Source organism: Prionailurus bengalensis, chromosome D1 (genome assembly GCF_016509475.1).
Source record: "Prionailurus bengalensis isolate Pbe53 chromosome D1, Fcat_Pben_1.1_paternal_pri, whole genome shotgun sequence".
In the NCBI taxonomy this organism is placed as follows: domain Eukaryota; kingdom Metazoa; phylum Chordata; class Mammalia; order Carnivora; family Felidae; genus Prionailurus; species Prionailurus bengalensis.
Window position 1 is genome coordinate 15,323,839 of NC_057346.1, and position 26,127 is coordinate 15,349,965.

Consider the following 26,127-nt stretch of genomic DNA (forward strand, 5'->3'; position numbering starts at 1 on the left):
AAGCTGGACGACTTCTGCCCCAGGAGGTCCTATGTTTGTGTTCCTTAAGCTCCTTCTCCGAGGCTCCCGACTGCCTAGATACACAGCAGCCTTCCCGGTCCCTGGTGCGGACGTGCCCACCCCAGGGCTGGGCTAGTGCCCGCTGCAACCCCCTCACCTACCTGTCACAGAGAGGCGGGCCCCATTGCTCTGCCGGGTCTCCCCGCTATATTTGTGCTTGGTGATGCAGCGGTAGGTGGAGAGGGCGTCCTCTTTCTGCACGTCAGAGATGTACAGCCCGCCGTGGTGAGTAATAAAAAACCTGTTTTCTGGAGACAGAATCAAGATATAATCCATTACTCCCTTGGCTGGGCACACCACCAGAAGCAACTCAGGCCGGCGGCCGGCCTTTCTCCCAGAACCGTTATTCCTTTCAGTGTTAGATGCTTCAGAGTTTTATAGAAGTATAGTAGGCTTTAGGGTCAGACCGAGACCTGGGTTCCAAACTGACTTGTCCACTTATCAGCTGTGTGATCTCGGAAAACTTACTTCACTTCTCTGAGCCCTATCTGTACAACAGGGTGCAAATAACACCTCGCGGGGTGGATATAAGGATTAAAAATAATAATAAAGTGGCACATAGCAAGTGAGGGTCAGCGTCACCCGGTGAATGTCAGTCCTCATCTCTCCTATGTCTGTGCAAAAGCTTGCAAAGCTCTTTCACGTCCATCGCTCATTTGTCCTTACAACCGTTTGTGCGTCCTCTCCATTTTCAGGTCACACAGCCAGTAAGGAGAGCAGAACTCAGCCTTCTGGTTCCCAGCTCTGTGTACTAAACCAAACACAAGCGTAAATCCCTTTCTCTCGATTTCAATCGTATATTCACTCATCAAACAGTTACTGAGGCCAAGCTCTGCCAGTAGTGGGGATATAGAGATCCAGATACACAGTACTAATTCAACACACAGTTCTCGAATGCTCGTTTTGTGCAAGGCGCAGGTGCAGGCACTGTGCTTTGCTTTTCCAGGTCCTACTGTCAGGACTCGGCAGGGAAGCCAGAAGGACAGGCAGTAAGACACCCATTTTGCTGATGGTGACATATGACTCCACTTAGAGATGGAATGGGTTTCCAAGGTCCTGGGGCAGACCTTGAATTTGAGCTAGTGAGCGCTGATTTTAAAAGGGGAGAATGTGGACTTGACAGTTGCGGGGGGGCTTGCATTCAGCTTCAGACTCCCGTAAGCTCATGGCAGGGCCCTCCCACCCAAGAGCCAGCCAAACTGGGATTGAGGAGCTAAGTTTGGGTGCCTCTGCCTGCTCTCTGGGGGCTAGGCTGCTTCCTCCCGCCTGGGTGCTGAGTGACACCCCCCTCCCCCTCAACCCCTGATAAGAGCTCTGATACTGGCTCACTCTATTAGAAATATGCTGGGTGGCTCAGTTGGTTGAGCATCCGGCTTGGGCTCAGGTCATGATCTCGCGGTTTGTGGGTTCGAGCCCCGCGTCGGGCTCACTGCTGTCAGCGCAGAGCCTGCTTTGGATCCTCTGTCCCCCTGGCTGTGCCCCTCTGCTTGTGCTCTCCCCCAAATACATACATATATATTTTTTTTAAAAAAAGGAATATTCCGTGACGCCCCACCCACCAAGCACAAGCCTCAGTACCGGGGGACGGGGATCTCACCGGTGACGCTTTGTGACAAGGCATGTTGTACGTAGGGCTGAGAAGCTTAAAGTGTCTACCACAGCTTTGACAAGGTTCTCCAGCCTTCCTCGGAGGATCTGTGGCTTCAGCAGCCCCTCCCAAAGTGGAGAGCTCTGACTTTTAGAGAGATCTTCCTGGGTCACAGTTGGTCTCCTCGAGGCTCCCTCCACGGGTCCTGGTTCTACTCATGAGAGCCCCACAGAGCTATCCTGAGCCCGGGTCACTGCCACACTGCCACACACACTGGAAGGGAGCTGTCGTGCCCTTCAATGTTTCTGCAGCCTAAGCAGCGTAGGGGTTTGTGTTTTAGTATTTATTTAAGATGGTTTCAAATAACTTCGTCCATCTGGGTGACCTCTTGTTTCTTAATAAACTTTGGTTTATCTGCACATCTCCTAATCTTCCTGCTCTCCCATACACCGTTGTATAGGACTAGACCTACTATGTGCCACCACTTGGCCAAGTGGCCGGGACCTAGCAACTGGCCTCGCGTGACCAGCGCAGGAGAGGGCTGGACTGCCAACCCCCCCAGCCCAACATGGTTTGCTTCCTACAGGGGACAGAACGGGAGTAGAAGGCAGCCCCATCACGCCATGGTCTCACACTCGACTGGCACTCAGCCAGCGCCCTGGTCTTGTGTCTGTGAACCGCTGTGAGGACACCTGCCGTCTCTCCACCCTCGGACACCTGGCTGTTGTGGGCCCACACCTGGGACGTCACATGGTTCCTCCGGTGAGTGACGTGTTGCTGCCCCCCCCCCCCCCCCCCGGGTGCATGCTTGGCCATGTGGCAGGATGCCAGTCCTCTGGACCCCCGCCGTGCCCCTCCGGCACACGGACCACACCTCACAGACCCCCGCTCAGTGCTGTGGGTTAAGAGACATGGAGGAAAGTGGGAGGGAGCCCAGCCCTGCTGTCGGCAGTCGGAGAGGACCCGGGGGAAGCACAGAGAAAGCCTGGCTTCCCCGCCAGACTCTGAACGTGCCGTTTTGTCTCCATGTTGTGACATCCCAAAGTCAAATGCGGAAGCTCTCCCGTGATTTATTATGTAACTGGGACTGGAATACAGAAGTATGGGAGGGTGCTGCTGATCAGAAGTACCCGGCCGGGGGCGTGGTGGCAGGGTGAGGAAAAACAGGAAGGACCCCCGATCCGGCACCAGCAGCTTGGCCCCCGTGACCTCGCAGCTCCCCGCACCCCAGGAAGACGGTGCATTTGGTCCTACTGGAATTCGAAGCTGGGAAGGGGTGCTGCGGTGATGTGGTGGGGAGCTGGGGTTTCTATAGCAACAAGCAGCTGCTGCATCTGATGTTTCACATCCTTCATTGTCCTCATTTCCCCCCTCCCTTCCCCCCTTCTTGTGCATATTTAATTGCAGTAACGTTTCCAGACACAGTGTATCGTTCCTCCTGAAACAAAGGCGGGCCGGCCGCAGCCAGGGGGATGCACAGTGCTGGAGAGAGGGGACGGAGAAATCAGGGTATTATGTTAATCCCCCCTGGGGGCGGGGGGGGGGGGGGCTTGTGCAACATCAGTTCTGCATGTTTGATGAGAATCAGATGACGGGCCCTGCTGGGGAAGGGAAGCAGCAAGAGGCCTGTGGAGTGAGCGGCAGGCGGCGTTGGGCGGGGGGGGGGGGGGGGGGGCACAGCCAGCTGGTGGGGGGTTCAGAGGGGCCGGGGCCCCACAAAACGGCTGGCTCTCCGATGGGGTGCCCTGGCAGTCGGGCAGCCCCCACCCTGCACTCCAAATGGGACCAGCCATCCCTGGAATGGGTAAAGGAGCACCTATCCTATACCCTGGCCCCTTCCGCCAGGGGGTAGGCTGGGTCCAGCCGGAGGAAGGACAGAGTGGCAGCCGGGACCACTGGGTCCAGCTTGCATCCTGAGGCCACGTGGGAATGCGTGTCTGGGGTCTTGTTTGGTCGACACCAAGATGGGGAGGTACGAATGGCATTTCGTGGTCAGGGGCCAGCAGTGCTGGATATCTTGGGTAATAAATACTGTCCGACCCCAAATGCCAGTAGTGTCCATATGGGTTTACGCTGCAAGATCACTTTCCCTTAGGTGCCAAGCTTGGGACATGAGACCGTGTGCAGGGGCGCCCCGGTGGCTCAGTTGGTTCAGCATCCGACTCGCGATTTCAGCTCAGGTCATGATCTCGCGGTCGTGGGGTCGAGCCCTGCATCGGGCTCTGTGCTGACAGCCAGGAGCCTCCTTGGGATTCTCTGTCTCCCTCTCTCGCTGCCCCTCCCCTGCTCGTGCTCCGTCTCTGTCTCTCAAACTAAATAATTAAGCGCCAGAAAAAAAGGACTGTGTCTAAACGTGGACTCTGCCATTGATGCTGCTTGTGTGTCACATGTCAAAGGCCGTGGCTCATCTGTGAACGGGGCCATGACCAGGAAAGTGCTGCGTGTGGTTAAGGAAACCTTTCTTTTTAAAAAATTTTTTTTTAATGTTTATTTATTTTTGAAGGGGAGCGAGACAGAGCATGATTCGGGGAGGGGCAGAGAGAGAGGGAGACGCAGAATCCGAAGCAGGCTCCGGGCTCCGAGCTGTTGGCACACAGCCCGATGCGGGGCTCGAACTCGTCAACCAAAGATCATGACCTGAGCCGAAGTCGGACGCCCAATCGACTGAGCCATCCAGGCGTCCCTCTTCTTTTTACTATTACTAAAAATACTCCACCCGCTTCACCTCCTTCTTCCAGGTGATCTGGAGCAGGCCTCTCCTTTTTTTAAAGCTGCATATTTACCAAGTACCTAATACATGTCAGGGCAAGGATTTTATACACACTATCTTATTCAATCCCCACAACCCTTTGCAATGGATACTGTTATTTTTACTAACCAAAGCACAGCGAGGTTAAATAACCCATCCATAGTCACACAGCTAATAAGCGGCAGAGCCCAGATCGTTAGTCTGCTTCTTACGCTCTTCCAAGTCTCGGTGTCGACTGAGTCTCCTAGAAGAGCAGCACCTCTCATAGGAACGTATGGTCAGCCAGCCTCTGCTTGGCCGCTTCTGTCAGTGGGGTGGTCACTACCTTACAAAGGAACGCTCATCCGTTCAGTTCAGTTTGGCTTGATTTATCAAGTCTTTCCGGGGCACCCCTCAGTCCTGGACTGGGTTCCCTGGAGAGGTCTTGGACCTAGTCTCTGCTCTTTGGGATTCCACAGTTAGAAGACAATGTCCTACCGCCAGGAAGGGGCCCGTTTGGGGGCTGCTGAAGGGTGGGGAGGGGATTCAACGGAGGCCATTGGCGAGAAGAGGAAGATTAAGAGGGGCCAAGCTAGCTGGTGTGGTTGGCCGAGCCCGGGACTGGATTTCAGAGACTGGATTGGAGTCCGGGCTCTGCCACTAATGGTGGGGTGTGTACTGGGTTGAAGAGTATCTACCCCATGCCCCCCCCCCCCGCCCCCGCCAAATTAATGTCTACTCAGAGCTTGTGAATGGGACCTTATTGGAAATAAGATCTTGGCCAACACAATCAAGTTAAGGTGAGGTCATACTGGATGAGCGTGGGCCCCGAATCCAGTGTGTTCTTCTAGGAACAGGGAAACTTGAACACAGGCACACGAACACGGGGAGAAGGCCATGGGAAGACAGAGGCAGAGATTGGAGCGATGCGTCTGTAAGCCAACAGATGCAGGCATTGCCAGCAACCCCAGAAGCTAGGCAAGAGTCGAGGAAGACCCTCCTCCAGAGCCTGAGGAGGGAGCAGGTTCCGCCCACACCCTGATTCGGGACTTCTGGCCTCCAGGACTGTGAGGCAGTAAATCTCCCTGGGTTAAGCCGTCTGGTTGTTGCAATTTGCTACGGGAGACCCGGGCAACCGACACAGGGTGACCTGAGGGGAGTCTGGTCATCTCCCAGGCCCTCAGGTGTCCCGTCTGCAAAAAGAGGAAGAAGGTGGATCCGGTGTGTGTCTTTAAGCATGCCTATACGTTAGAATCATCTAAGGAGCTTTTAAATTAAACTCAGAATCTCTGGGCGTGTGGCCTGGAAACCGGTATCCAAAAAAAAAAAAAAAAAAAAAAAAAAAGCTTTTCGGGTCATGTAATGTGCAGCCAGGGCACAGAACCACTGGGTGAGATAAACTCCTGGGGCCCCTTTGCTCTGACAACTGATGTCTCTATGATGGCACCAAACTTTGGAGTCTCACTTCTCCTTCAGGAAAAACGACTTAATAAACGGGACTTGTGTCCCAGAGCTGTTGGGAGAGTCAGACGAAATACAGCATGCGAGGGTCCCCAGCACGAACAGCCCCACCTCAAGGAGGTGAGGGGCTCTCAGTCCCCGTGGCCAGGCTTCCTGCAGATTTCCCCCCTGCCTTCTTCCCCAGGAGCTTGGGAATAAAGGGGACCCTCCTCTGCAATTTGGAGGCCCCGCACACAGTTGCTAAGGGAGCCAACAGCATCTTCTCTTTTTCTAAAAGGTCAGAGAGCCGGGCCTCAGAGACTCCTGAGAGCTGCAGGAGCCTCGGAGAGAGGATGATAGAAACCTCAGGGCTCCTGGTGGCTCCAGAGGGCTGTGAGGGGGAACAGCTGCCCTCTGCAGAGGCACGGCCTCTCTCTGCTCTCAGAGGCAAGTGTGAGGGGAAGTTTGGTGGGGAGAGGGTGCCGGGCAGAGGAGGAGGAAGGACCGAGGGTTTTTCGGGAAGGTGTGAGCTGGACGGGTCCTACTCAGGCCTACTCCGAATGCCACAGGGACAGCAGCTGCCGAACTGGCCCCTCCTCCAACCGTGCCCAACCCGCAGCCAGAGTGATGCTCTATAACCCAAGTCGGATTATGTGGCTCCTTTGCCCCAAACCCTCCAATAGTTTCTCGTTTCACTCAGTGCTGATGGCCAAATAGATGCCCTAGAAATAAACCTTTCTAGAGTGAATGAAAGAATGAATGAATGAATGCATGAAACTTGCCCAAACTCTAAGGTAGTTTTATCCCCATTCCACTCACAAGGAGATGGCCGCTCAGAGAAGTCAGATAATTCTACCTCCTCCAGGAAGCCTTCCCAGATTAGCCCACTCCCATTTCTGAGTGTTTCTACATCTGGCAAACCTCTTGCACTGCTCATCCCTGTTCCTGCTGTATTCAACCAGATGTTTAAAAAGGATTACTTTTGAGGATTCAAAAGTCAAGATGAAGCAGCATGGTGGTTCCTTGAGATAATATAAATAGAATTACCACGTGATCCAGTAATTCTACGTCTGGGTATATACCCGGAAGAATTGAAAGCAGGTTCTTAAAAGGATGTTCTCTCACCCATGCCCATAGCATTATTCGCTGGAGTCAAGAGACAAAAACAACCCAAGTGTCCCCTGATGGATGAGTGACAGAGAGAAGATAGTAGAGACAAACGATAGAATATTACTTAGCCTTAAAAGGGAAGGAAATTCTGACGCAGGCTACCGTATAGATGAACCCTGACTACCCTGTGCTAAGTGAAATAAGGCAGTCGCAAAAAAGAAATACTGTCTGATTTCACTGATATGAACTACCTGGAGCAGCTTCACACAGACAGAAAGTAGAATCACAGATGCCAGGGGCTGGGAGAAATGGAGAGTGGATGTTCCACGGGCACCGAGTTTCAGTTTTGCGAGATACAGCTGCCCTTAAACACGACTGGACTTTAGGCTGGGCTGAAATTCTCCTGACATTCAAACTCAACACTTAAAACTGATTAAGATGGTAAATTTTATATTATGTGTACTCTACCACAATTAAAATAAAAAAAAATGGTATTGCTATTTTTTTTAATAGACTCCATGCCTGGCATGGAGCCAACATAGGGCTTGAACTCACAACCCTGAGATCAAGATCTGAGCTGAGATCAAGAGAATCCAACGCCGGGGGTGCCTGGGTGGCTAGGTCGGTTGAGTGGCCGACTTTGGCTCAGGTCATGATCTCACGGTTCGTGGGTTCGAGCCCCGCATCGGGCCCTGTGCTGACAGCTCAGAGCCTGGAGCCTCTTCAGATTCTGTGTCTCCCTCTCTCTCTGCCCCTCCCCAACTCACACTCTGTCTCTCTGTCTCTCTCTCAAAATAAAGAAACATTAAAAAAAATTAAGAAAAAAGAGAGTCTGCTGCTTAACTGACTGAGCCACCCAGGTGCCCCTAAAATAAAAAAAAAAAAAAAAATTAAAGTCAAGATGATAAAGAATTGGGATGAGTGTCTTTACGAAGCAGTGAGTGTCCGGTCACCAGGTGTATTTAAGGAGAGGCTGAAGAGACACTTGGCTGAGATACAGCACAGAGGATTTAAGCATTGAATAAGAGAAACAAATTGGGTCGTCTTTAAGGTCCCTCCCTTCCCAGATATGTATAAATTCCTAGCTTAGAGAACGGCAGAGCTGCGAGACTTCTTGGAGATCAGCTGCTACAGTGGTTTTTAAATCAGGGTACATGTGCTCGTCGCCACCCCAGGACTCTGGCTGTGGTTATTCCTCCGTGCCTGAAATGCTTTTTCCTTGACTCACCCCCGGCCCCGTTCAGGTCTCTCAGTTCAAGTGCCAGCTCGTTGGAGAAGCCTTGCCTGACCCCCTCTATCAAAATTAGACTGTGCTCCGCGTCCCTGCCCAATTCCTTACCCTGCCTGTTTGTCTTCGGAGCACGTGGTGTTTCTCGCTGACAGCAAGGAGTTATTTTAGTATCCCCGCTCCAGAACATGGCTGGCACATAGAAGATATTCAGTGCACGCGGAGGGAATGGAGGGACCCCGGTAGGAGAGGAGGCCCCGCCCATGGAGTGAGACATCAGGCTCCAGCCTGGAGTCCTGTCCCGAGGTCCCCCACACCCTGGGGTCTCTCCCCTCTTACCCATGGCTGCCATACTGTCATGGCTTGGGCCACTGCTCCCCCCTTAGGTTCCCCAGCTCAGCTGAGTCCAGGCGGGACATTAAAGCAAGACTGATGATGGTTTGGAGCTAACACAGGGATGTAAACAGACAAGGACGTGGCTGGGCAATCTGGAGAATAAACTCTGGCTGACTCATCTTCAGAGGGTGGCCCCTGCAGGGAGTGACCTCACCTTCCCAGGAACTACTCAAGCACATGGAGACCCAGGGCAGCCGGCCCAGGGAGAAGAAGGGACAGAAACAGCCCCTCTGAAGCGTGCCTGAGGCTGGCCTTCCACTGCCCTTCCCCGACCCAGGACCTACCTCTCCCTTAGCTGATTGGAGGGGAAATACTACCCTCGCCTGGAGGAGAGACCACTAACAACAGAGGTCACTGGTTCCAGGATGGAACCCCATTAGGGTCCCCGGACCAGCTCTGAGACCAGAGGTATGCAATGCAGTGGTGAAGGCCGAGAGGCGCTTCGCCCCTCTGTGGGCAGCAGCAGAACTGAGCTGCCGTGGGCGGGGCCATCTCTCCCTGCCTCCAGATGCTAGAGGTTCCCACGGCTGGGGCCTTTGAGGAAGGCGACCCGTGTCCAGGAACCCGTAGCGGTGAGCTTCCCCTCTTGGGCCCTTTTGGGCATCCCTCATGGGTGGGGTCTGCTCGGGCTGGGAGACAAATCCAGGCCTAGCTGGTAAAGCGTCTTAAATCATTTTATAAACTCAGCAAGAAAGACACCCCAAAGTGCATGAATCAGTGAGCACCCATGTGCCAAGCGCGTTCCCACATGGCCCCTCTCTTAAGCGTCATCCGCAGCCCATCACCAGCAGCACGAGCTACTCCTCTTGTTTTAAGGATGGGGAAACTGTGGCTCAGGCGGGGCCCAAGTTCAAGTGACGCATCTAGTGAGTGGAAGAGGCAGGATTCCCACCCGGGTCTCCTGAACCAACCCAGAACCGCTGTCCCGAAGCCCAGCTGCCAGGAGGGTGTGTACTGTAATCTGGAGGGGGCTGGCCAGAGCCAGGAGGTGGACTTCTCCAACCCTTCTGGCTTCTTCCAGAGGCGGCTGCCCTGTCCCTGGCCGGGACCAGCGTGGTGGGCGAGCAGGGAGGTGAGGGATGAGATGATCCCAGCACCAGAAGGCATTACAGTCCCGACTGCAAGAACGGACGCACTGTGTCCCCCAGGAGGCTGCTGGGCAGTGACGTAAGAGGTCAGGGGCATCCGGCAGCGGAGGCCTCAGACCTAGGCAGCAAAGACGCCCTGCCATGTCGGGGTGCCCTGTGACAGCAGGAAGGCGTGATCGGGGGCTGGTGGCTGCATGTGTCTGTGACAGAATAGAGCGCGTGTCCTGTCACGTGCACAACGTCAGGTGCGCTGACACAGGCCGGTGGGGCATCGCAGGGGCCAGAGAAGGGGATGGCAGCTCGGGGAAGTGCATACTTGGGGTCAGAAATGGGAGGTTTGAGACCTGCCTCCTACCAACCGTGTCGCTTTAGGAAAATCCCTTCACCTTTCTGGGCTTCGGCTGTCTCATCCCCTAACCGGGGATACTGACCCCCGGCGTGCTCGGCTCACAGCATTCTTTTGCAAGGTCCACGTGACAATGTCTACGAGAGGGTGCTGTGGCATATACCACACTATACGTGTGTAAAGGATTACTACCGTAATACGAAGTATGCAAATAGCAGACGCAAGTGTGCAAATATGAAGTATCACAAATGCATGCGTGATTATGACATACATGTGGAGCACAGGTATTTTTGCAGGTATCGCGTTGAATGAGCGAATCCTGGCTGTAGAGATGCTTCTGGGACGATGCCTCTCAGCTGCTGGAGTTAGAGAAGCTGCTGCTTCCTTCCCGAAGCAAGAAACCCAGAAGCTGAGGGAGGGGTTTTCAACCTTGCCCACACCCCTCACCCCTCCAAGGAAGGTCTCAATCCACAACAGGGATATGGAGTTGGGGACGGAGGGAGGTGGGAAGAAATGCGCGCGGCTTTGCACCGAGAGCGGGACTTGGCTAGGGTTAGAAAAATCCTTCATCGTGCCCTGGAAAAGAAGACACACTTAGCCTGCCAAGGCCCAAGTTTGTTTCTGGGGCAGCCTCAGGATGCCAGAGCCTTGAAGGGCCTCTCTCGGCCCCCAGGGCCGTCCCAATTCCACAAGAGTAATTGCGATCAATACAGGTTATGAGTTACAGCTCCATCCAATACAGATTTACAGCGACGATGTGGTCAGCCTGCAGCTCAGAGGTGAGCAACACAGCCCAACCACAGGCAAGCTCTTCCCTCCCGGGCTGTCTTCCCCTCGGGGCAGGGTGGGTGGGGGTGGTTGATGCTTCTGGCTGGTAGAATTAGCCCTGCCTGGGGGTCCGGCACCAGGCTCCCCTGCAGGAAGCTATTAGGGCCAGCTCTGCCCAGCTGCTTCCTTTTATTCCTTCCTGTGTCTCCTGCTGATGGTGAGACCCTGGGGGTACCTGCCAGCCTGGGTTTGAAAAGCCCCAGGGAAGCCAAGGCCCATTCTGCCTCGGACTCTGGCCTCCCAGCATTATAAGCCCCCCACCCCAAGATCCCAGGAGAGATTTGCAGCAAGGTGGACGGCACATGGCATTTGAGTCAGGAATTTGGATCCAGGTCCCGACCGCTAGTGCTGGCTGGCTCTAAGTCCTAGATTCTCCCTGTTATGGGCTGAATGGTGTCCCCACAAAACTCCTATATGAAGCCTTAATCCCCAGTGTGGTTGTATTGGGAGATAGGGCCTTTAAAGAGGTAATTAAGGCTGAGTGAGATCATAAGGGTGGGGCTCTAATCCAATATGATGGTGTCCTTATAAATAGAGGGGGAGATGCCAGGGACGGATGCGCACAGAGGGAAGACCGCGGCGGGGACACAGTGACAGGGCAGCCATCTGCAAGGCAAGAAGAGAGGGCTCAGGAGAAACCAAACCCGCCACTCCGGTCATTTTGTTACGGAAGCGCCAGAAAACGAATACACCCCTCCTCCAGACATGCTGTTCTCTGAGGGCCCTTCCAGCGCTAAGATTCTCGAGTCGGGATCTGCCGTGTGAAGATAGCGGGGTGAGGACTTTAGGGTAGGAACGGGGAGGAGGACAGAGGCGAGCTGGTCCTGAAGGTCGTCGGGCGTGCCACACAGGTTGGGTGTAGACAGTGAGAGCATGAGGGGCGGGGACTGAGCCAAGACCCCCTCAGTGGGCATTGGGTGTCAGAAGCAGCGATGACGTGGGCGGGGAACCGGCCCTGGGCGTGGGCCTTGGGTCCCAGGGACGGCCTCGTCTGCACTTGGTATCAAACATCCAAATCTGATCCACCCAATGGACCCACTGCATGGAGCGAGGCACAGAGGGTCCCACAGCTCGTCCGGGCCCGCTGCCCTTTCCCCACGGAACGGAAGTCGGGCAGGGCACGCACCTCTGGGTTGCGAGGGGGACTTAGAGGGACGGGCGGTAGGACTTCTGCCGTGAAGCTTGCATGGGGTACGTCGAGCCAGAAACTTTGCCCTGTCTCCAGCTGGCAGGAGGCACAAGGGAATACTCAGGCGAGGGCTCCAGTGGGCAGCTAAGCCAGAGCCTGCTTCCTGGCGCAAGGGCTCCCAGGTGCTGGGGAAGGCACCATGGCCCCCAAATCTGATGCCAGGCTGGGCTGGGCTTGGCATGTCGGGCTCCCGGGTGGCACCATGTACCACACGTGTTCCCAGGGGCCCTGGGGACAGGTCTATGCCATTCTGTCTCCACCACTACCCCCGTAGGTGAGAGGGTGAGTGTCAGAGCGGAGGGCATGGGACTCTCTGGAGGGGTGCCGACCTTATCCTATTCTCACGGGGTGTGGCTCCGACTCAGTTTCTCCCGCAAGGCGGGAGGGTCCCAGAGCTGCCCACAGGGGTCATTTTTTCCCTAGGCTGAGTCGAGCCACGGGCCAGGCTTAGCTCCAGCACGTGGCTGACTTTGAACTAGGCGCACTGAGGCGGTCTCCTCATCTCCACGCCTCATACCTCCACCCGGCCATGGTCTTCCAAGAAGGGATGAGACGTTGCTCGGAAGGCTACCATGGCCTAGAAATGTCATCTAGGGGAGTCTCTCTTCCGGAAACACTTATGCAGAGGCAGGCCTGGTGGGGCTGGGAGAGGAGAAACCTGGTTTTGAACTTGCTGGGTGACTTGTGACAAGTTGCGGTGCCCCTCTGGGCCCGTTTCCCTAAATGATGAACAGGGGGATGGAACCATTTGGTCTTGAAGATACTTCCCAAGCCTCACTTTCCTTGTGATTCTACGATTTCCCTCCACTCGGCTGGACAAGGGTGGGTGTCTCTCTTTTTAACCCCACCTTGGTCAGAGCTCTGAGGGGTGCTGAGCGCAAGAGACAGTACGGACTCAACCCTCCAGGGCCAGAGTCATCTACACGGATACAGCAGCCCCTGACCCCCGCCGTCGCCCTAGCCTGATCATGCCAAGCTGCTACCACCCAGGACTCCCCATTTCTGCCCTGTAAGGGAGATTAGCCAGGTCCCCGATCTTTTTCCCTGCCTGTGGCCTCTACAGGAGACGGGGTCACTGGAGGCACAGGAACCTGAGGTCTCACGAGGACCAAGGAAGGTGACGGCATGATGGAGCAGAAAAGGCCCCGTCTGGATTCAGAAGGGCTCGGATTCGAAAGTTTCCCTTCCTTGCTGAAGGTGCTGGGGGAGCCATTGGACCTCTTTGAGCCTACCTCCTGTGAGAATGAGATGGGTCAGTGAATACACCCAGTGCGATACCTGCTGTGCAAGGAGTCAGTTGGAAGTTACTGAAGAACGGAATGAGTTAATGAATAAACAAATATACAACTGTCGTAGCGGCGGGGTTGGGGGCACTCACCGCCTGACCTGGGCCTCAGCCTCCAAGCGCAGGGGGCTCTGACCACTCCCACCACCTCCAGCTGCCCACAGGCTGGCCTCCTAAGCAGGCAGGAGGGTGTGGGTTCCCAGGGATCCCAGGGAGGGACCAGGCTCGGCTCCCTGGGGCCCCGGGGGAGCAGATTGACTGCTCTGGGCCGCTGAGACCTAGAAGGGCGTCAGCACTGTCACTGGAGCGCCCCCAGGGACCTGCAGCTCACAGGGGGCACAAGGATGAAAGGACTCGGGGAAGGGGAACGAGCCGGGGAGCCCGGGTGGAGGGAGACAGAGAGCAGTGGCCGGCTTCCTCTCTCCCTGAGTCCTTTTCTCCAAATACAGCTCTCTCCTTCTCTACCCCAGGATTAGCACACATCTCTCATTCTCCTATTGCAACAAGATTTTATTTCTAATTATGCTGTAATAAAACTGGAGCACTCCCCGGCTTCCTTTCAAATGACTTGTACACACAGTGCCGATCGGATCCTCCTCAGCCCCATTGTAATAGCATTTTCCTGACATTCATTAGACATGCATGAGAGGGGCGCTTTAAGAATAGCATCGCATTTAAATGGATTTGCTGAGAGAGGAAGATGAAAAAGAGAGAGGCGAGGGGGGAGGAGGGAGAGGGAGAGAGGTCTGTTGAACAAACCACAAAAACAAGATGCCATAATCACAGGGTGCTGAAATAAGCCTCTTTCTTCCCCGTCCTCCTCCGGCTGCACATGGCAGAGCCCAGCCCGAGAGGCGGCCTCCCAGCCTCCCGGAAGCCCCCACCCCCACTTTTATGTTACCCACTGGGGGGGCTTCATAGCTCCTCACCGCTCCATGTGTCAGATGCTCATGGCGTAATGGAAATAACTATTATTACGATTTGGGAAAGCGGCCTTGCTTCTACAGAACCCCGGTCACCAGGCGGCCGGCAGGGAGGGGGACCCTGGGTGCTTGGACCTGGGGGAGGTGGATGGGGATGCCCCCCCCCCCACCCAGGTCTCGCCTCGAAGGTGTGGCTCCCACCTCCTGCTCTCCACCCTCCCCTCTGTGACCACGCTGCATCTCGAACCCCCATGGGCCACTGAATAGCTGGGGTTTTCCTTGTACCCTGGGTGACTCTGCGGTCATGGGCGGAGTAGGAGACCCGTTCTGACCCCCTGGTCCTTGGAGGCCTCGATCGGGCCCCACCCACCTCCCCAGCGAGCACTCGCTGCAAGTGCGTGTACCATGACGGGCCGCCTCTCCATCCCGGCCCCCTACTATATGTCCATACCTGCGTGTGGCCTCATCTAATTCACGCACCTTGCTACAGCCACGGACATCTGATCCCACCGAGGCTTCCTATGTCTCTCAGGATAAAGACTAAAATCCTTAACAGGGCAGCCAGAACCCAGCATCCTTCCCCTGACCCCACGTAGGGCCATCTTGGTTCTAACTGCAGCCACACTGGCCTTCCTCTGCTCCTCCAGAAGTCCCACCTCCTTCCTCCTCCAAGCCTGGCTACTTGGGACACCTGCCCCCTTCCTTCCTAGAGTTCACTCTGGCCACCCCCCTGTCAGAGCTCGGCTCACTTTCCCTTCCTCAAGATGACCTTCCCCATGAGTGTCCCATGTCCTGATTCCCTGCACATGGTCACAGCTGTGATGGAATGTGTGCTGAGTCACTAGAAGCCCAGAGGCCTGGCAGGCTCCTTGAGGGTCCCGGCCACCCCTGTAGGCCCAGCCCTGGCTCAGAACAGGTGGAGGCTCAGACCAATGGGACCGATGCTAGACACCATGCTAGGGGCTCTTCCTGATATGCTGTCTCATTTAATCCTTGCTACGGCCTTACTGAGATAGAGGTTTTTCCCTCTCCTCTAATTCGCCCCAAATCAATGAGCGGGGGCTGTCCAAATCCAAAGCCTTGCTTTGCTATGCCACTTCCTTGTGCCCTGCACTGCCCTGGACATTCCCACCAGCTCCTGCCCATAGAGAAGGCCACCAGCCTCCTTGAACCCCAACAAGGCCCTTCTGGAAACTTCTTTCTTCTGGAAGTCCTCTTGGAAAGCCCATCTAATGTAGACTTTCTCTCCTTTTCCAGACGGTGCACGGCACCTACTGTGGGGCCACACCCTGGGACCCAGGGGGGCCTCAGGTCTCACATTTAGACTGTTTCCCTACTGGCCCATAGGAGCCATTCTGGTATTCCCGGATCGAATGCACTTTCCTTAAAGATACTGTATGCCACTCTTCCGATCACCTGGGACATCGGGGCCAGGGCTGGGAACGCAGGCGCTGCCCCTTGTGGAAGTTGTGCGACCTGGATGCAGGTCTTGGAGAGGAAGCCTCAGCCCCAGGCTCCTCATCTCTGGTGGGGTCTCAGTGAGCTGCCTCAGAAGCAGCACCTCAAGGACGCTTCCCTTCTCTGTCCCTGTCCTTCCTCCGGACTGTCTGGCGACCACTGGGTGGGTAGAGACAGAGGATGAGGAAGCTGGTCCTACAGTGTCCCAGGAGGAGGTCTGGCTGCGAGGGGCATCATACTGTGACCTCTTGAAGCCCTCTGATGTGGCTCCGAGGGCACTGGGATGGCAGTGGAGACCATCCCTCTGTCCTTCCCACGTTTGCCTCCTGACTCACCACCCTCCACTCCAGGGGCCTGCTTGGTTCAGAGGCCTCCAACGTCCACACGCTGCAGGGAGAGGAAGCTCCTATGATGAATGGTCAGAATCCCTGAAGGCCAAGAGCAGCTGGCAGCACCTCTGCCTCCCAGGTCCTGGTATGGCCCATACCATAGGGCACTTGCTAAAGGCCAAGTGCGTGCCAGTGAATGAGACCGTGACCTCCATGACGCTTGGGCTACTTGCCTGCCCATGACTCTGGGCTCAGTTTCGGGTTCAACATCTGCATACAGTGGTGCTCAATGATATTTGTCGAATGAATGAATGAATGAATGAATGAATGAATGAGTACATGGATCTCAGCCCTTTCACCTCTGTGGTTAAGTCCTTGGGCTCTGAAGTCAGACAGATCTTGGCTCCACGGTGTGGTCTTCTGCCTCTGCGACTCAGTTTCCTCATCTATACCAATCTCAGGGCTGGATCTGTCGCAAAAATTAAACTGCCTGGCCCAGTGCCTGCCAGTAATTGTTCAACAGACGACAGCTCTCGTTGTTATTACTACACCGCTTCTGGGGAGAGAAGAATCTACCTAACGCTGACTTCTAGCTACTCGGGAACTTGGAGTGACCGCTCGTGTAGGTGGATCTGGGTTATTCCCGCATCCCGTTTCCCTCTTGCTAGAGCCCCTGAAAATCCTCTGACGTTGCTCAAATAGCAGAGGCTATCCCGTTATTCTGAACACCTACCTTTTTTGTTTGCAGGCTAATCATCCTGGCTGTATGGCACGCCAGGGATGCCAGCCGGGGAGCTCGTCAGGAAAGGGAGAAACGCGCACAGTCCCATCACCGTTTGCATTTTATCGGCCCTCGAAGTGAGTCTGTCTTATTGAAATGATGAAACGCACCAGCACTCTGCCCCAGCTGTACCGGTCCACACGCTTCTCCCCAACGCTGTGCAATTGCAGCACCTCTAAGCTCTAAATTACATCCTACCTGTTGGGAGCCTCCCCTCTCCCCACCCAGGCCTCCTGCCCTCTCTTGCTCCCCTAACCTGTGGTATCTGTACCCCTTGCTAGGCTTTCATGACACACTCACTTTTTGCCATTCATCTTAGAAATGCAAGGTGGCTCAGTCGGTTAAGCATCCGACTCTTGATTCTGGCTCAGGTCCTGATCTCATTGAGCCCTGAGTTGGGTTCCATGCTGGGCCTGGAGCCTGCATAAGAGTCTCTCTCTCCCTCTCTCCCTCGGCCCCTACCCTGCTCATGCGCAAGCATACCTGCGATGCGTTAGTGGCTTGTCTTCCTTGGTGACAGTGCGCAGGGGACGGAGAGGGGGAGCGTGGGGGGTGGTGCGTCTCATTTACGGATTTCCATGACTGCCAGGCAGATGCTTCACACGCATTGCCTCATCGTAATCCTGGGGGGCAGGCAAGATCATCCCCATCTTAGAGCTCTGGCAACCGGGTTCAGGGAGATAAGATACCTGCCCAAGGCCACACAGCTAGAAAACAACGCAATTGGGATATGAACCCAGATTGTCTGACTCCACAACTCCTTGAGGCCAGAAGCCTCAGATTGCCCCGTGGGATTTCCACGGGCCTGGCCTGCGAGCCCAAGGTGTGTTTACTGACATTAGCTGTGGACGATGGCCATCTTTCAGGGTGGACAGACATTAAATGAGAAGCATAGATGAAGACTACCCTAGGCTTCCTGGGGTACACGCTGAGGACTTACTGATGACACGCGCTAGGCTCTTTGTGCATGTGCCGTTCCCAGCGGTGACGCTGACCAGTGTCCTCGGAGCACAGCTCTGGCCCCGCCAGGTCCCTGGGCCCGTGCTGCTCCCTCACCTTGTGCAGAGTGGCCCCAGCACTTGGGATGCTGAGCCCCCTCACCAGACAGGTACAATGTCCCACCTCTCACTCTCTGATGCGTTCTGGGTAATGCATCACACAACTGCTTCCAAATCTACCCAGATTTTGCTCTGGTCTCCCCTCTTTTGACTCTAGCAATTTCCTAGCTGAGGGAGGTGACCTCCTCCAGCCTCTGGCCTCCCTGCATCTCTGCCTCTCCCTGAACATGCCCTGCTGACCCAGAGCCTGGGCTTCCGCCCAGCACGACCCTCTTGCCCCCGGTCATGGACTATTCTAGACTTGGTCCCTTTCTCAGGATGCCTCTTTGCTCTGCCCTCATCCCTAGTGGAGGGGCACAGGACAGGCAGGACCCTTGTTTGCCTGCTACCCCTTGTTGGGATTCATCCTCTATGCTGAGCTTTCTTGTAATTAGCATTCTGGGTTGAGGGGGTCATAAGGTCCCTCTGCAAAAGTCCCTAAAGATGTATAAAGAGAAAGAAATTTGGAAGGGCAAAGGTCAGAGCACGTCGGTGCAAGGAAAGAGTTTGGGATACAACTTAGGGTTGAAACAATATCTCGGTAAGTTCTAGGAACTGTATTCCCCACTCCCACCAAATTCCAGTCTTGGAGAGAGCAGAGGAGGAAAATAGCATTAGTTGAGCACTTACTATGTGTCAGGTACTATATTTAGTGCATTACCGCCACCTTGCCAGATGGGTATTATCATCCCCAATGTACAGATGACAAAACTGAGGCTCAGAGAGGTTGGACAAGGTGTTGTCTGCGGCACAGACCCAGGAAGTGAACCCGGGCCCAAAGCTCGACGCTCTTATCCGCCTGGGCCGAGCTACCTCCGCATGTCCCCTCTCTAGAGTCTTCTGAGGGACACGTGTGGGGGTGGGGAGGGGAAGGGGTTGAGAGGGAAGGAAAGGAGCACACTGGGGGCATGCATCTATCATTTTTATCATTCTTCTGCCGCCTAGGCTCCAGCTTGAGCTCTGCCTCCTTGGCCTATAAGTTAGAAGCAGTCACTGCCCCCAGAACTGGAAGCTGAGGAGGAACAGGGGAGGGGGCGGGGGGGGGTGATGGCAGCAGAAAACCGGGGAGCAGCTGACGCTGGCAGGAGACAGCCTGCCAGGGCCTCGGTGTGATTTACCCACAAGGCCCTGGGGCCCGGCAGCTGTGGGGGGCATCCCGGCATATCAGCAGTCACACCATCAAAGAACAAGTAGGAATTAATATCCCTGAGGTGGTCCGCAGCCTCTGATACGAGCAGAAAATTACAGGACACGAGACGGGAGCATTACAGAGTGAATGGGAGGGGACAAGAGATTTCCGTGGCTAATCCTGTTAACGAGACAATTTCTTATCAAGCTCATTATACTCGTGAAAGGAGGGAGCACGAGGGGGAAGAGGAGGTGGGGGGGGAGAGGGCGAGGGGGCTAGCCCTGGAGAAGGAAGGAGAGAGGCAGGGAACACGTGGCACCGGAGCCCGCGGGTTCCAGGGGAGCAGGTGCGTGGCCGGCAGGCGTCTGGAGGAACAGCGCCTGCCTGTCTGTCCCTGCTCCCCTCAAAAGGGGGACAGGGGTGAACACTCTCCCTGAGAGCCGCCTCCCGGCTCGGCTGTGCAAACGTCCTCCCTGCCCTGACAGCTGTCTGAACCCTCAGGTGCCCGGGAGAGAAGCAGAACCTTCCTTCCACCCTCCTTCTTTGACCCAAACCCCATCTGATCCCATCTCCCGCGCATCAGCCAGGACCATCCCCAACCCGCGCAGGCGTTGCGGAGCAGAAGGCACCCCGGTGCCCATGAGGCACTTTCCCGTCCAGACTCTCACAGATTCCTCGCAGCCCCGCTGTCCCGTGAGCTGGACCGACGGGGAGGGGATGACAGAGCTGGGGAGTCAGAGGGCCCGTTCGGGCCCTTCCCAGCTGAGCGATTTGGGCCAATCACTTAACCTCTCTGAATCATCGTTTTCTCATCTTGAAAACAGGTTAAATAAATTCAGCCCTGCCCACTTCACGGGGTCCTTGCCGGGATTCGAAAGGATAATGCACGCCAGAGGGCCTCACAATCTGTGAGACATTTCCATCAAGGGGACTGACTGCCACAGCCACTCTGGAGCGGAGGTAACAGGATACGTGTCCTGTCGCAGGTAACAAAGAGGAAGCGGCAAGCTTTAGCGTGAAATCCAGGGTCGTTTCTGCTGCCACAAAGTCACTCCACTGCCTTGTCTTTGGCCAGGCAGTCACGAGGCAATTCAACTGGCACCAACCTGAGAATCCGTTTGTGACACTCAGTATTCTCCTAGCTGGCCTGGGGAAACCGCTGAGGTCGGAGACAAAGTCCTGATCCTCAAGAAGCTTATCATCCACTCGGGGAGGAGGAGTCAGATCCACGGAGTGATAAGAGTTCAAGCCGGGGTCCCTCCCCTGTCGCCCGAAACACTCAAACGCGTGGGACTAAGGCCATGGCAGCCTTACAAGGGCGAAGACCACTGGACCGGCACCCGGAGGGAGGGTTCCACAGAGGAGTCAGGACCCTCCGTGAGGCTTAAGGATGTGTGGGGTTTGGGCAGATAAAGGAGGAGTCAGATAAACACTCAACAAACATTTAGGGAGCATTTATTACATACCTGGAGCCGTGCTACGTTAGGGACGTACACAAAGATGCTTAAAACCTGTTAGTGGTCAAGTCCAGCCTCTCGGCAAGCGTTGGCGAGTATGCGGAAAAACAAAAGCCTGGAGTCGTGCGGGACAGAAGGCAACGCCGTGCGGCACCACGGAAAGCAGGTGGTCCCGCCGAAGTCCAAAACAGCACTAGAGCACGCGATCCAGCAAATCCACTTCAGACCCCAGGGAGTCGGAAGCAGGGACTCTAAAATGTACTTACACACCCATGTTCGCAGCAATGCTGTGCACAGTAACCCCAAAGTGAGTGCAACCCGAGTGCCCACTGACCGATGGGGAGGGGGGTGAACAAAATGTGGTCACACCATGGAATACTAGTCAGCCCCGAAAAGGAAGAAACCTCCGGCATGTGCCACAGCATGCATAAACCTTGAGGGCAGTAGGTTAAGTGAAATAAGCCAGTCACAAAAGGACACATATTGGATGATTCCGCTTACACGAGGTACCTTGAGCGGTCAACTTCATAGAAGCAGAAAGTAGAACACGGGTTGCCAGGGGCAGGGGGAGGGGGAGACGGGCACTTGTTTCACGGGGACAGAGTTTCAGTTTTGCAAGATGAAAGTGAACTTAAACACTCCTGTCCAGAGATGGATGGTGGTGAGGATTTCACAGCAGCGTGATGGTACTTAATGCCATACGCTTGAAAATGCTTACGACCGTCAACTTTTGTTGTAGGTATCTTGGCATAACTTATTTCATTACATTTTTTAAATGTTTGTTTATTTTTGAGAGAGACAGAGACAGAGCACAAGAGTGGGGAGAGGCAGAGAGAGGGGGAGACACAGAATCCGAAGCAGGCTCCAGGCTCTGAGCTGTCCGCACAGAGCCGGCGGCAGGGCTCGAACCCAGGAACCACGAGATCATGACCTGAGCCGAAGTCGGACGCTTAACCGACTAAGCCACCCAGGGGCCCCTATCCTAGCATAATTTAAACAAACAATACAAAGGTAGATTCTATCTGCACAGACCTTTTAGCCTGTGCCCTTCCTCCTTTTTTCTCGCTGTATAGATGGACGCGAGGCTCGGGGCGCAGTGGCTGTCTTGTGGTCATGAGGGGGCCAGCGCAGGAAGGGGAAAGGAGCCTGCTTTCTTAGCCATTGGACCAGCCCTGAACTGCCCGCTCCCAGGCTCCCTGTTATATGAACAAACACACCTCTCCAATTTGGCCGAGTCGCTGCTCAGGACTTGTATACAGGCAGCCACATGCGGTCGCCACGGAGACCGCACCCAAAGCTCATCACCTCTGGCCGCCTACTCTTCTCACCTCCAGCGCTTCCGTGTTCCTGCTCAAGCTTCTCGGGCATGCTGGAACCTCCTACCCCTTGGAAACACCACGCTCTGTGCCTCTGGCTGCCGCAGAGGGCCCTCTTCCGTTGGGGCGACTTCCTGTTTTGGCCTGACAGCTTCCTCTGCAGCCTTCTGCATTCAGGTTGGGCATTGCCCTGGTTGGGTGCATTACCCCTTGTTCGGGCTCCCCTAGCACCCACCCCATGCCCACCACCCTCATGGTATTTACCACTTTTTTCTAAATTGGACATTTTCATGCTATCTTCCCTCTAGACGGCGAGGTCCTTGAAGGTCAAGGTCTTGTTCAGGTCTGGACCCCCGGGGCCTATGTGGGTGTCAGGCACATGGCAGGCGCTCAGTAGGGACAGGTCGCCGAGAATTCTTCTGACTTGCAGGGCCTCACAATTTGGGGAGGAGGATTCACCCCCAGAAAGGACTCCCCGAGAGGAGCGGCCCAGAGGACTGAATGATGACTCCATCACAGAGAAAGTCAAGTTGAGCGGGGGGCCCAAAGGACACCTGTGTGTCTGCCTCCCCGTGTGGGGATGAGGCGAAGGGGACGCCATGTGTCACGACAGAGCAAGGAGCCTTAGGAAGCAGGGGCTGCACAGGGCAGAAGAATAGCAGGGTTTTGGGGGGCGATGAGTTTGGACATGATGAGGCCAGAGTGTGAAGAGCCTCCCTCTTAGCCTGTGCATGGGAGGTCACTGCTGAGGGCTTTGGGGAGGGGAGAGAGTGTCACGGGTCACGGCTCAGGTCCCGGAGCCAGGCGCACAGTCGGCTCTCAACCAATGTAACCAGCTTGGATTCCTGAAAAGCTCCCTGGTGGGTGCGGAGGGGGCGGGAACCAGGAGGAATCTTCTGCAGGCGTCCTGGTGCAGGATGGGGGGAGGGGAGGGGGAGAGGAGAATGTGGCGTGCAGAAGGGGGAGACTGAAGTCACGCTGTCTAGGGCCAAGACCCGGCTCTGTCACTTACTGATGTCACTTTGGGCCAGTTCTCGATCCTCTGTGTCCCAGTTTCCATGTCTGAAGAAGGGGGTTCATCACAGCACCGATCTCACAGTTGTGGCATATGAATGACATGAGACAAACCATCACAAAGCGATGAGAGTGAGGCCTGGCACATAGCAAGTGCTCAGTGGCCCTGAGGGACGATGGGGGCGAGGGGACATCCTTGGTCCCTGTGGGATGTTCAGAGACAGTGAAACCTGTGACTGGAGCTGAGGGCTATGCTGGGGGCTACGGGAGGTCCAGGCAGTTGAGAGGGGAGGCCTGGAGGGCAGAGGGTCTGAATGCCGACGTGAGGAGCTGGGTAGCATCTGATGAGCCGTGCAGGGCCACTGAAGGTTACTGGGTGCTGGCATGCGGGACAGGGGGAGGGCTTTAGGAAGGTGAACAGGACTCTGCTTTTAGGGCAGGGAGGGAGAGACGGAGAGAGGCAGGGAGGGCGGAAGGGAGAATCGGACTTGTTCCTGTTCAGGCTCAGCTCCATCAACCCAAGTCCCTCCCAATTTCCCTCATCTTCCAACTTGGCTCTACTAGGGGGTCCCAAGAGGAAGTAGGTGCCGGGGACATGAGCAAAAGCTGGAGACAAGACACACACTATCAACATGCCCTGCATGGGATCCCCCTGACTCCAGGGTGCCGGGGCTGGGGACTCTGCCTGGCGCTGCAGCCACGCACCCACGCAGCCTGCGTGAACACCGTGAGCCAAAGAGACAGGTGTCCTCAACTCTCAGGTGAAGGGCAAGGGCCTGGATAAGCCAGCTCGTCCAGCGGGACTTTGTACGCACCGGGGAAGGGTTGCAATCCTCTGACAGCGGTTCGTCTAGAGCCCGAGAGCCTATATGCCTACATCTTCTCGGCTGTGTGCTAACCCATTTTGGTTGGGTTGAGCTGGTCTAGTGGGGAAGAGGGTGCTAGTTAAAGGGGTGTGGGTTGGCATCTTCCAAGTGAGAGGGGAGTCGTGCCTTTCCCGGAGATGGTGCAGGGAAGGGCCAGGCCCGACAGGGCCCCCGCAGGATAGGAGCCGGACTAGATGTTGGGTGAAGTATCTTTAAAACGGGCATGAGGGTGTCTTCTGAGCTCTATGTGAAGATGCTGGAGGAACTGAAAATGTGCCCAAGATCCTCTAGCGAGAGTCAAGTATCCATGGATGGGAGGTCAAGGGTGTGGAGGCTTGCGGAAGCAAGCACAAGGGCCGAGTTTAGCAGCAGAGGCCCTGACGGGAGGCGGAAGGTGACCTTCTGGGCAAGTGCTTAGTACCAGCCCGGGTGCTACCCTGGAACAGACGTGGGCCTCAAGATGCCCGCTTTCCAGAGAAGAGGCTCCATCCCGCTCCTACCTGCCTTCTCTACCTCGGTAGAGCACAGACCTCGCTCAGGCTCCCTATCCTGGGGAACCAGGCCTCCTCCAGGCCAGCCCCAGCCCACTCCTCCTGCCCTCCCGCCCGGACGTACTTGGCCTCATCGAGGGCCAGGGTGCAGTGGGGCCTGGAGGGGGTGTAGCTGTGGCTTCCCCGGAGCCCCAGCCTGCCTCACTCAGCTCAGCCCCTCTCCCTGCTTTTCATCGGAGCAGAAAACAAGGGGGAGCCCCAGGCACTAGCAAAGCGTTTCGGCGCATGTGCAATTTGCATTACTTTCCGTCTCCATCTTGAGGGGCCCTGGCTTTGGGCAGCCAGGAGGAACACCAGCGGCTCCAGCCAGAGAAGGCGCTTAGTCCAGTTTGGGCTGCAGAGTGGTGGTGGTGGTGGTGGTGGGAGGGACATTGCTCTGGGATGAGGAGAGGGGCGGGGAGAGGGAAAGGATCCCACAGGGCGTTCAAGGCCAAAAGGGTACAGGCGTAGGGTAGCGCTTCTCAAGTAGGGGTGGTTGGGACCCCCGCGAAGCTACTCGGCAGCATCTGGAGACGTTGTCGCTTGTCACACTGGGTGGGGGGAGCTGGCATCCAGTGGCAGAGGCCTGGGATGCTGCTAGAAACCCTACCAGCACAAGACAGCCCCCAACACAGGAGGATCAGGTCCGAAATGCCAACGGCGCTGAGGCTGAGAAACCCAGACTGGGGGGGAATCAGGGGAAAGAGGAGAAAGCCAGAAAGGAGAGGGACGGGCATCAGCTCTCGGCAGTGTCTGGCAGGCACAGGGCCGCGCTGGCTGCTGCGGAGCAGACGGAAGGAGCGGCGGCTGGCTCTCCGAGGCGGAGCGGCTGCCTCGGGTCCAGGCGCCTTGGGGACAGTGGCACTGGTCAGATGGCAGGTGGCCGGGCTGCGGAAGGGGACAGGGAGCTCCACGGTGCGCAAAGAGGAAAAGGGGAACACAGGGAGACCCTGGGCAGGGACAGAAGTCACAGGAGGGGCGCTTTCAGGGGCAGAGATGTGCGGGTTGGCTGTGGTGAGTCACGGCCAGGTTAAAGGGGAGCTGGGGCCCGGGGTGGGGGGCGGGGAGGAAGCCCCTGAAAAGGCGTTCCCCAGGCCCGGAGAAGCTCCAGCCCCAGGTGAGTTCCTTGGGCAGGTTTTGGGAGGGGTGCAGGCAGGATGGAAGGTGGTGAGGGCCCCAGAGAGAAGGCAGGCCCCTTCTTTAGAAGGGAAGAGGGGGGGCGCCTGGGCGGCGCAGTCGGTTAAGCATCCGACTTCAGCTCAGGTCACGATCTCACGGTCCGTGAGTTCGAGCCCCGCGTCGGGCTCTGGGCTGACGGCTCAGAGCCTGGAGCCTGCTTCTGATTCTGTGTCTCCCTCTCTCTCTGCCCCTCCCCCGTTCATGCTCTGTCTCTCTCTGTCTCAAAAATAAATAAACGTTAAAAAAATTTTAAAGGGGCGCCTGGGTGGCGCAGTCGGTTAAGCGTCCGACTTCAGCTCAGGTCACGATCTCGCGGTCCAGGAGTTCGAGCCCCGCGTCCGGCTCTGGGCTGACGGCTCAGAGCCTGGAGCCTGTTTCCGATTCTGTGTCTCCCTCTCTCTCTGCCCCTCCCCCGTTCATGCTCTGTCTCTCTCTGTCCCAAAAATAAATAAACGTTGAAAAAAAATTAAAAAAAAAAATTTAAAAAAAGAAGGGAAGAGGGATCATTCTGAGCCGGGACATACCCAAGAAATCAAGGACTGGAAAGGACTGTATCTTATTGTGATAACGAGGATCACGTACATAGCTAATACAGCTGCCAGTTAAGTGTTCTTATTTTGAGAGAGAGACAGAGAGAGAGAGAGAGGGATGGGAGGAGAAGGGCAGATGGAGACAGAGAGACTCTTAAGCAGGCTCCATGCTCCGCCTGGAGACTGACACAGGGCTCGATCTCACGACCCTGGGATCACGACCTGAGCCGAA

The 26,127-nt window shown here is 55.9% G+C and overlaps 1 protein-coding gene across 1 annotated transcript in view; it reads right to left on the bottom strand.

The window, feature by feature from the left end:
• Positions 1 to 26,127, bottom strand: part of DSCAML1 (DS cell adhesion molecule like 1) — a 348,705-nt gene that overhangs the window by 104,819 nt on the left and 217,759 nt on the right. Inside the window, exon 4 of the mRNA XM_043579447.1 lies at positions 162 to 308. Within this exon, the coding sequence (XP_043435382.1) occupies positions 162 to 308 (147 nt within the window). The remainder of the gene's footprint in view (positions 1 to 161; positions 309 to 26,127) is intronic.